Here is a 12237-nt window from a genome sequence, read left to right on the forward strand (position 1 = left end):
AACTGGTGTTGTGTTCCACTGCTCCTACACTAGAGGGGACCACACACACACACACACACACACACACACACACACACACACTTAGGAACAGGATTCATCTTTTTATGGAACCAGAACATAATGTCATAGCCCTGGACATACAGTGGTGTGTGTAGTGTGTGTTTTATTGTGCTAGATAGGTAAGTGAAGGCCATGCAATTTGACACAAAAAAAGGCCACTTAGACCCCCTACTTTGATGTGTTTTCACTGTGAGAGTGTGTTTATTTACTTTCTGAGCATGTGTGTGTGGGCAAAATGTTTGTGTGTGTGACCGTCTGACCACTCAATGGATCTCAGCTGTGACGCAAGTGTGCTTATCCCAGCTCTCTCTCTTGGTGTGTGTGTGTGTGTGGCGCTCAGCAGTCCGCTCAGCCCCTGATGGCAGGGGTGGTGAACCCCAGGCGGGAGCGTGCGTGAGACTGCCTGTCCCTTGGTTGACCCCGGCCTCGCAGTGCTCCCTACCCCCACACCTCCTCCACGGCCGCTCTGCTCTTGCCAGGCTCTGGGCACCTGATTAAGGGATTAGTCGGCCGATGGTTGTCAGTTGTGTCTCCAGATGGATGGGGGGGGGGTGACGTGGGGTCGGCTAGGCTACCACCGCCCCCAAAACCTTGGTCCGGAAAGAGAACGCACTCAGATGGACGCGCACACATACATCATGTAAACACACAGGCACACTGGGCCTACCGCACACACTGTACACACACACACACTGGTGCTCTAGCATGCACCTGGGTAAGCATTTCACTGTTGGTCCACACCTGTTGTTTACGAAGCATGTGGCAAATAAAATTTGATTTGATGCACACACACACACACACTGGCGCACTCACATACACTTTCAACTCCGAATGTAAACGCACCACTCGGGCTTGTACCTCACCACACACACACACACTGTAGGTCGGGTTCAGACAACGGTGACTAGCCTCGCCCCTCCCAGGCTCAGCCATCCAGGAGAGGAGAGGTCAGAGAGAGGGCAGGGTCATTACTGGGTTACTACTGCCTCGCTGCCTCCTCACCCTTCCCTGCCTCTCTCCATCTATCACTCTCTTTCTCCTACACTGCTGACCTCAGCCTACCCTCTCACCCCTCCCTCCTTCCCCCCTCTCACTCTTTCTCTCTCCAACTTCCTTCTATCTCTCTCCTGTACTCCTGACCTCCCCTTCCCCCCTCGCTACTGGCCCAATTTCATATATCCATAATCACCATGAGCATCCGTGTCAGCATGGCTGGAGCCCCCTGCTGCTCCTCACCACACAGACACACACACACACAACCTGGACGAGACAGTCAAAATCTGTTACCTCAGAGATCCTGATGCCGTGTACTGCCGGCCACCGGGACTATTTTTAGCGTCTGCTATTTGGCTAACCTCTTGAACACTGTCTGATAACCAGAGCGATGGGGAGGTTTTTCCTCCGTTAGGGATTCTCTAACCAACGTTGTTGTTTTATTTCATCCCCGATTTTTCAAATCTCCTAAGAGATGCCCTGATTTACAAAAACTTGATATGAAAAGACAACGACCGCTGTTGAATCAGAAGTGTTCTTTCGTTTGACGGCAGCTGAAGTAAAAGGTTTGAAAGGTTTTCAAGGAAGCGTTTGAGTTCACAACATCATAACACCCCCTCCTCTTCAAAATGCCCATAGGGCTGGAATGAGGTTACTGTTGTACTGTTTCATATTTAATGGTGGTTGCATATTTTCTGTTTTGTGTGCTTCACTGAGCCACACACACACACACACACACACACACACTATCCCCTTTCCTGTATGTTGTGTGCCTCTGTGAACCATATATACAGTGCCTTGCGAAAGTATTCGGCCCCCTTGAACTTTGCGACCTTTTGCCACATTTCAGGCTTCAAACATAAAGATATAAAACTGTATTTTTTTGTGAAGAATCAACAACAAGTGGGACACAATCATGAAGTGGAACGACATTTATTGGATTTTTCAAACTTTTTTAACAAATCAAAAACTGAAAAATTGGGCGTGCAAAATTATTCAGCCCCCTTAAGTTAATACTTTGTAGCGCCACCTTTTGCTGCGATTACAGCTGTAAGTCGCTTGGGGTATGTCTCTATCAGTTTTGCACATCGAGAGAATGAAATGTTTTCCCATTCTTCCTTGCAAAACAGCTCGAGCTCAGTGAGGTTGGATGGAGAGCATTTGTGAACAGCAGTTTTCAGTTCTTTCCACAGATTCTCGATTGGATTCAGGTCTGGACTTTGACTTGGCCATTCTAACACCTGGATATGTTTATTTTTGAACCATTCCATTGTAGATTTTGATTTATGTTTTGGATCATTGTCTTGTTGGAAGACAAATCTCTGTCCCAGTCTCAGGTCTTTTGCAGACTCCATCTGGTTTTCTTCCAGAATGGTCCTATATTTGGCTCCATCCATCTTCCCATCAATTTTAACCATTTTCCCTGTCCCTGCTGAAGAAAAGCAGGCCCAAACCATGATGCTGCCACCACCATGTTTGACAGTGGGTATGGTGTGTTCAGGGTGATGAGCTGTGTTGCTTTTACGCCAAACATAACGTTTTGCATTGTTGCCAAAAAGTTCAATTTTGGTTTCATCTGACCAGAGCACCTCCTTCCACATGTTTGGTGTGTCTCCCAGGTGGCTTGTGGCAAACTTTAAACAACACTTTTTATGGATATCTTTAAGAAATGGCTTTCTTCTTGCCACTCTTCCATAAAGGCCAGATTTGTTCAATATACGACTAATTGTTATCCTATGGACAGAGTCTCCCACCTCAGCTGTAGATCTCTGCAGTTCATCCAGAGTGATCATGGGCCTCTTGGCTGCATCTCTGATCAGTCTTCTCCGTGTGTGAGCTGAAAGTTTAGAGGGACGGCCAGGTCTTGGTAGATTTGCAGTGGTCTGATACTCCTTCCATTTCTTTATTATCGCTTGCACAGTGCTCCTTGGGATGTTTAAAGCTTGGGAAATCTTTTTGTATCCAAATCCGGCTTTAAACTTCTTCACAACAGTATCTCGGACCTGCCTGGTGTGTTCCTTGTTCTTCATGATGCTCTCTGCGCTTTTAACGGACCTCTGAGACTATCACAGTGCAGGTGCATTTATACGGAGACTTGATTACACACAGGTGGATTGTATTTATCATCATTAGTCATTTAGGTCAACATTGGATCATTCAGAGATACTCACTGAACTTCTGGAGAGAGTTTGCTGCACTGAAAGTGAAGGGGCTGAATAATTTTGCACACCCAATTTTTCAGTTTTTGATTTGTTAAAAAAGTTTGAAATATCCAATAAATGTCGCTCCACTTCATGATTGTGTCCCACTTTTTGTTGATTCTTCACAAAAAAATACAGTTTTATATCTTTATGTTTGAAGCCTGAAATGTGGCAAAAGGTTGCAAAGTTCAAGGGGCCGAATACTTTCGCAAGGCACTGTATATACACACGCACGCACGCACACACACATACACACGTACATACATACATATATACACACCTTCATACACACCAGTGAACCTGTACCGGCTAGCTCCCTGAGCCAGTGTGACCTGGTGATGCCCTCGAGCTCTACGTAATCACATAACTAGACAATATCCACTCAGGAACGGAGCGCTTTAGGGGTTGAATGGATGTTATGGTCCAGGCTTTATTAAACATTTGAGGAATTCCAACCATTTTCATTTGGATTCAGGCTCATATTATTTCAGGGAGGTTGAGTGAGGACAGTCCGGAGTTTAGAGTGCTCCTGATGGATGGAGATTGAAGTACGAATGGAATGAGAGATCTTGTCTGATTAAATGTACAGAATGTCCTCAGGGTATGTTAAAGGAATTAACACGTTTTTTTAAGGTTATTTCTCTTTGAACATCCATGAGGTAATATGAAGTCTATGTAGGGTGAACTTAGCTTAAATGCTTAGATTAAAAAGCTAAGTGAACTTAGCTTAAATTTAAATGCACTTAGCTATCTATATTTTGAGAACGAGACACATCCATGCATCATCTGTAAAATGCAGAGATTAGGACATTACCGGGAATCAAATCCACTTACTAGTCAGCTTTGAGGAAAGCCAGTAGAGTTGTATGCGGTATAAATATATTATAACCGTTTGGATAAAACAGAACTGGCTTTTCTCAAACTATAAGGCAAATCACTTCCCTCACTAATACATATACACATTGACACCTGCTCTTTCCATGACATAGACTGACCAGGTGAATCCAGGTTAAAGCCATGATCCCTTATTCCCGTGTTTATCAAGAATGGTCCCCCAGCTAAAGGACATACAGCCAACTCAATATTAGGGAGGTGTTTCTGTACAGCACGTTGAGATATCAGCTGATGTAAGAAGTGCTATATAAATGCATTTGATTTGATTCCTAATGTTTGGTGTACTCGGTGTAGATAGGAGTTGTCACAGGAATGCATAGATTCAACCCTGTCACTCACTGTCCCTCTCATCCAATCCCCTACCCCAGAAAGCAACAAGGGCGCGGCCCACTACCAGAAGGTGACGGTGAAGGCGGAGCCTATGGAGGTGGACCCGGCCAGTGGCCCGGCCCCGCCCTCTACTCACCTGCTGGCCTTCAGCACTTTAGGGGTGTGTGAGAAGAGCGAGCCAATGACCAGCCTCCCTGAAGCGTTGTCCCGCCCCCAGAAGCAAGACCTCTTCTCCCAGGACATATCAGTGAAAATGGCCTCCGAGCTCCTCTTCCAACTCTCAGGTGCGCAATGTTCTCTATGATAGACACACACACACACACTTATGACACACACAATCTTTCAAACATACACACACTTGTACACACACACGTACCCTCACACACCTCCCTGACTACATTCACACACACCTCTCTCTGGTACCTCAGTGCTCAGTGTCAACCTTGAAATGTGGTGTGATACTTAGCCATAAAACCTATATGTTTCTCTTCCATCCTCTGGAGGCTCTGCGGTTAGGGGACACTATATATTACCTGTAATGTGCTCTGTAGGTTTTATACACACTTCTTCCCTGCTTGGCTGTGACCATGACATTGAGGCAGCAGACAGCTGTTTGTATTGCTTGATGGCAGAGCACTGAAGTGGAACCTGCATCCCCCAAGATGGTGTTGTGGGGGGAGGGGGTACAGGAGACCTAGGCCATGCCCCCCAGCTCTATCCCCCCAGCTCTGATTGCTACGCCTAAATGCCTCATACAGTAGCACCTTGGAAATTGTGGCAAAAAATCTCTCTCCAGTGAGAGAGATGCACACACCGATGAGCACGCAAGTACACACACAGATACGCACGCAGAAACACACAAGCCCCCATGGGGAGCAGTGTCTACAAAGTGCCTGTCTTCCCCCACGTCCCTCCCTCCTCTTCTCCTTCTCTATCCCTCCTCTCTCTCTTCCTCGACTCCTTTTCAAACATGCCGGCTCAAGCACACTTGGCTGCACACACTAGCCCCCCCCGCCCCCCTCTCAACTAGCCCCCCACCCCTACATTTCTCCCGTGTGGCATCACCATGGCAACGCGGAGAGACCTCTCCTTGGCGAACCGTTTGACGGAGAGGGGTGTTTGGGAGTGGGGGCGAGGAGGGGTTAGGGATTGGTGGGCGAGGAGGGGTTGGGGGGGCAGCGACTAGAGCAGTGCCACCCAGGGAGCAAGAGGCTGCTATAATGAGGTCATCACTAAACACTAAACACCAAACACCTTCCCTGGGTTTTATTACTCTGACCATAGAATTGCAAATTTGAATACTAGAATGGACATGACAGTTCTTATGACAGCATAAAAGGTCAGCCATTTTGGTCAAGGAGTTGGTCAACCAGTGTGCTGTGATGAGATATTGTGTAAAACTTTTTGAAGATTGTCTGCACAGTATGTTTTTTAGACAGTTTAAGTGGAATGATTCCAATAATTTTTCTAACTTTCTAATTTTTTGAACCAACATTCCATACTAACAATGCAGGGGCGGCAGGGTAGCCTAGTGGTTCGAGCGTTGGACTAGTAACCGGAAGGTTGCGAGTTCAAACCCCCGAGCTGACAAGGTACAAATCTGTCGTTTTGCCCCTGAACAGGCAGTTAACCCACTGTTCCCAGGCTGTCATTGAAAATAAGAATGTGTTCTTAACTGACTTGCCTGGTTAAATAAAGGTAAAATAAAAAAATAAAAAAGTCAACCCACAGCCACTGGCTGAAATCAGTTGATAGAATTTAGACAAGTTGTAAATGCAACAAGTACTGATATTGTATCATATTATAAACACTCACAGCTTTCCAAGAAAACAAACTGAGAGACATTTATGGTCCTTTTACATATATTTCATAGGCTATTTATACAGTCTAAAACCTGTACAAACTTTATAATTATATGACATTATTTTAGGTTGAAAAGAATCACATGCCTTTTTATTTTTCTGCATAAGTGAAATCAGGAAATGCATCACCTCTACTACCATTAATTCCAATTAGACTGGTTTGGATTTCTCCCTAGCCGCATTGGCTGCCATTTCTATACCATTCTGGAACTTTGAGGGTTTATGACATAGCCCCTCTAGTAATTGAATATGATCTCTTTGACTTTGACCACTTAAAACAGTATATACCAAGGCAACAGGACAACCATGCAACTTCCCTGGGTTTTTATACAGCATGTTACTTTGACCACAATGTTACTATATGCTACAATCTGTGGATGCAAGGACGGACCATTGAACAGATTCCCAGATCCCAGATTGATCCTTTTTAAAGCAGTATCAAACCAATACTGACCACTCGGTCACGTTGAATAATCAATATGCTCTGAATAACTGCTTCGTGGTTCAGTCATGACCACAAAAGGCTTGTTAATGATTTCTGATTGTTGTTAATGACCCTCTTTGATATGGTGGTGTTTTTTGTGTTGCAGAAAAAGTCAGCAAAGCCAACGACCACAAAGACGGCAACATGGTGGGCATAAGCAGGTAAGACAACAACAACAACAAATATGTTGTTTTGCCACATACACTGGATAGGTGCAGTGAAAGGTGTTTTACAGTGTCAGCCATTGGAGTACGGCGTCCTTGGAGCAAATTAGGGTAAAGTGCCTCGACAGATTTTCACCTTGTTGGCTCGGGTATTCAAACCAGCGACCATTCGACATGATGAACATAGTGGCTTCTTTTCCGCTGAGCTGCTATTTCTACAGTTGGTCTGTTTTGGTATATGGCTTATGGTTTAGCATTGAGATTGGGAGGCCTGGAGCTCTGCAACTTTATTTAAAAACAATTCCATATTGATTGCATATTGCTATCATATTTTAACGTAAGCATTTGTTTTAGTTATGGAGCTGTTATAGCATGATACTGCTCTGACTGTGTGTGTGTGTGGTTGTGTGTCCACTCCTAGCCCCTTCCTGGACGAGCGTTTCAGACAATCCCCCTTCAGCCAGCGCTCCAAGTCCTCCTCCCCCGCAGAGGCCAGCTCCTCTGCTAGGACAGCCCTCCACGGTGAGACACACACACACACACACATCATGGATAGACTGACATATACACACTTACTGTCAGACAGATAGACAGACAGATGAAATTCAGTGGGCAGACTACTATAGTGAGCCACACATTCAGAAAGACACACACACACACGCACACACACTCCAGACAGACACTCATAATGTAGACATGCAGCCAGGATGTTGGCCCTCACAGCTGATTACAGTAACCTCCCACCCTCCTCAGCCACATCTCCACCTCCCCAGGCCTTTCCTCGCTCTCTCACACATCTACCCAGCCACGAGGCCTCAACTCTCCAGCCAACCCTCTCTACTTCCTCCACCCCTCTTCCTCCATTCCTCCACCTCTAGAGCCTCCACCTCCCCAGTCTCACTCACACATCTACCCAGCCTTGGGGCTCCCTGCCCTGGACAGCCCTTCTGTCCCCTCCCCTGGCCCTGGAATGGGGATGCTCTGTGTCTGTCCCTATGGTGCCTGTGGCAGGCAGGCAGAGATACAGAGGGTAATTAGCCTGTGCCAGCCTCACCCGTCTCTCCCTCCATCACCATCCACCAGTTAATTAAAATCTGATTGGCTTCTATGTGTCAAGGGTGTCCTGATAGTTAATTCGCCCAACCGACGGTCTCCCTTCCCAGGGTGCAACGTGCAGAGCCGTGTCTTCGCTCTTTCTCTCTCTTTTATCGCTCTCACTTTTTCTCTCTCTCTCTCCCTCTCTCTCTTCCCGATGCCCAATTCTTTCTCTTGTCTCCTTCAACCATCTTTTCTCTGCTTTCGGATTGCACTTTCCTCTTTTCCTGCTCCCTCTATCCCCTCCCTCCCTCTCTCCATATCTCCCTCTCATCTCTCCATCTTTGTCCCTCTCTCTCCCCCTGTCTCTCTCCTAGGGGTGCAGTCAGTCACATAGCTGTGTTCTGTGCTAAGGGTAGTGACCCTCCCCAGTGCTCCCATTAACCCAGTTTCCCAGTATCACCCAGCACCACTCATTATCCAGACAGTTACTCTGAGAATCCCCTGTATTACTGAAACACCACTTTATGACAATTCAAACGGTTGCATGGTTTGATTTCATAATGACTGGTGCATTGTACCACTTAGCCCATACATTTCCACATTGAAAATATGACCATCTCTGTGTGGCGGTAATTGGGGCTGTTTACAGCAAGTGCGTCTGTGTGTGTGTCAGCTGTGTGTGTGTGTGTGTGTGTGTGTGTGATGGTGGCGGCTGTCCTTCCTCTCCCCCTGCCCCGGGTCAAGCTCCAGCCAGCCTTTCGGAGGCCGTGCGTCCGTCCCTCCCTCCTCTCTCCCTCGTTCTCCAGCTCTAATAACACTAATTAAACCATTAACCACTTCAAGGCCCACGCCGTCCTCTAATTGCCCGATTATCAGAGCTCTGGCTGGGGTTGCTGGGCCACCGAGGCCCCAGGATGGCCCCTAGACCCTGTCCATGTGCTCCAGTCACCCTGGATGACCCTGCCTCGCCCAGCCTCTCACCCCCTCAGGACAGCTAATGTGATTATGTGGTCTGAGGAGATGAGATGAGATACAAGCCCCTTAAGGATCTCTGTGCCCATTCAGTACTAAGCCACACAAACGGAGGTGGTAGGAGGAAGAGTAAGGGAGAAGCCAATCCAAGACCGGCGTGCGGGGGGGGGGCATCACCATGTTGAAGCCTGTCGGTGAGACAAGGGGTTTGGTGAATCTTTGATAGAGCTCAGAGCATCACCACTCTGCAGCCACTGATTCAAGGGGTCAAGTCCTCATGTGGGTCATACTGAAAAGTGTACTAATAAGTCATACACACACACCCCCACACCCTCCCCTCTACTCTGCAGGGACACATACATATATATACACACACCCCCACACCCTCCCCTCTACTCTGTAGGGACACATACATATATATACACACACCCCCTCTGTACACCCTCCCCCCCCACACCCCCTACTCTGTAGGGACACATACATATATATACACACACCCCCACACCCTCCCCTCTACTCTGTAGGGACACATACATATATATACACACACCCCCACACCCTCCCCTCTACTCTGTAGGGACACATACATATATACACACACCCCCCACACCCTCCCCTCTACTCTGTAGGGACACATACATATATATACACACACCCCCACACCCTCCCCTCTACTCTGCAGGGACACATACATATATACACACACACCCCACACCCTCCCCTCTACTCTGCAGGGACACATACATATATATACACACACCCCCACACCCTCCCCTCTACTCTGTAGGGACACATACATATATACACACACACCCCCACACCCTCCCCTCTACTCTGTAGGGACACATACATATATATACACACACCCCCCACCCTCCCCTCTACTCTGTAGGGACACATACATATACACACACACCCCCACACCCTCCCCTCTACTCTGCAGGGACACATACATATATACACACACACCCCCACACCCTCCCCTCTCTCTGTAGGGACACACTCTGCAGGGACACATACATATACACACACACACCCCCACACCCTCCCCTCTACTCTGCAGGGACACATACATATATACACACACACCCCCACACCCTCCCCTCTACTCTGTAGGGACACATACATATACACACACACACCCCCACACCCTCCCCTCTACTCTGCAGGGACACATACATACATATACACACACCCCCACACCCTATACACACACACCCCCACACCCTCCCCTCTACTACTCTGCAGGGACACATACATATATACACACACCCCCACACCCCCACACCCTCCCATCTACTACTCTGCAGGGACACATACATATATACACACACACCCCCACACCCTCCCCTCTACTCTGCAGGGACACATACATATATACACACACACCCCCACACCCTCCCCTCTACTCTGCAGGGACACATACATATACACACACACCCCACACCCCCCTCCCAACTCACATGCAGGGACACATACATATACACACACACCCCCACACCCTCCCCTACTCTGCCAACTCACATGCAGGGACACATACATATACACACACACCCCCACACCCTCCCCTCTACTCTGCCAACTCACATGCAGGGACACATACATATACACACACACCCCCACACCCTCCCCTCTACTCTGCCAACTCACATGCAGGGACACATACATATACACACACACCCCACACCCTCCCCTCTACTCTGCCAACTCACATGCAGGGACACATACCCACACATGCCCATATCAATACACACACCCACCCTCCCCTCTACTCTGCCAACTCACATGCAGGGACACATACATATACACACACACCCCCACACCCCTCTACTCTGCCAACTCACATGCACACCCTCCCCTCTACTCTGCCAACTCACATGCAGGGACACATACATATACACACACACCCCACACACCCTCCCCTCTACTCTGCCAACTCACATGCAGGGACACATACATATACACACACACCCCCACACCCTCCCCTCTACTCTGCCAACTCACATGCAGGGACACATACATATACACACACACCCCCACACCCTCCCCTCTACTCTGCCAACTCACATGCAGGGACACATACATATACACACACACCCCCACACCCTCCCCTCTACTCTGCCAACTCACATGCAGGGACACATACATATACACACACACCCCCACACCCTCCCCCCCTACTCTGCCAACTCACATGCAGGGACACATATCATATACACACACCCCCCACACCCTCCCCTCTACTCTGCCAACTCACATGCAGGGACACATACATATACACACACACCCCCACACCCTCCCCTCTACTCTGCCAACTCACATGCAGGGACACATACATATACATATCAATACACACACACCCCATACTCCTCCCCTCTATGCCAACTCACATGCAGGGACACATATCAATACACACACACACCCACACCCTCCTCTACTCTGCACCCTCCCCTCTACTCTGCCAACTCACATGCAGGGACACATATCAATACACACACACACCCACACCCTCCCCTCTACTCTGCCAACTCACATGCAGGGACACATACATATACACACACACCCCCACACCCTCCCCTCTACTCTGCCAACTCACATGCAGGGACACATATCAATACACACACACCCCCACACCCTCCCCTCTACTCTGCCAACTCACATGCAGGGACACATATCAATACACACACCCACCCACACCCTCCCCACACACCCACACCCTCTACTCTGCCAACTCACATGCAGGGACACATATCTCTGCCAACTACACACACCCCCCCCCACACCCTCCCCTCTACTCTGCCAACTCACATGCAGGGACACATATCAATACACACACCCCCACACCCTCCCCTCTACTCTGCCAACTCACATGCAGGGACACATATCTTTACACACACCCCCACACCCTCCCCTCTACTCTGCCAACTCACATGCAGGGACACATATCTATACACACACCCACCCACACCCTCCCCTCTACTCTGCCAACTCACATGCAGGGACACATATCTTTACACACACCCCCACACCCTCCCCTCTACTCTGCCAACTCACATGCAGGGACACATATCAATACACACACCCCCACACCCTCCCCTCTACTCTGCCAACTCACATGCAGGGACACATATCTATACACACACCCCCCACACCCTCCCCTCTACTCTGCCAACTCACATGCAGGGACACATATCTATACACACACCCCCACCCCTCCCCTCTACACCCTCCCCTCTACT

The 12237-nt window shown here is 48.4% G+C and overlaps 1 protein-coding gene across 3 annotated transcripts in view; it reads left to right on the forward strand.

The window, feature by feature from the left end:
* Positions 1 to 12237, forward strand: part of znf827 (zinc finger protein 827) — a 122103-nt gene that overhangs the window by 90738 nt on the left and 19128 nt on the right. For all 3 annotated transcript variants that reach the window (XM_064926467.1, XM_064926468.1, XM_064926469.1), the window contains exons 6-8: positions 4517 to 4762; positions 6931 to 6985; positions 7410 to 7510. In XM_064926467.1, the coding sequence (XP_064782539.1) occupies positions 4517 to 4762; positions 6931 to 6985; positions 7410 to 7510 (402 nt within the window). The remainder of the gene's footprint in view (positions 1 to 4516; positions 4763 to 6930; positions 6986 to 7409; positions 7511 to 12237) is intronic.

The sequence above is a fragment of the Oncorhynchus masou genome, chromosome 20, assembly GCF_036934945.1.
Source record: "Oncorhynchus masou masou isolate Uvic2021 chromosome 20, UVic_Omas_1.1, whole genome shotgun sequence".
In the NCBI taxonomy this organism is placed as follows: domain Eukaryota; kingdom Metazoa; phylum Chordata; class Actinopteri; order Salmoniformes; family Salmonidae; genus Oncorhynchus; species Oncorhynchus masou.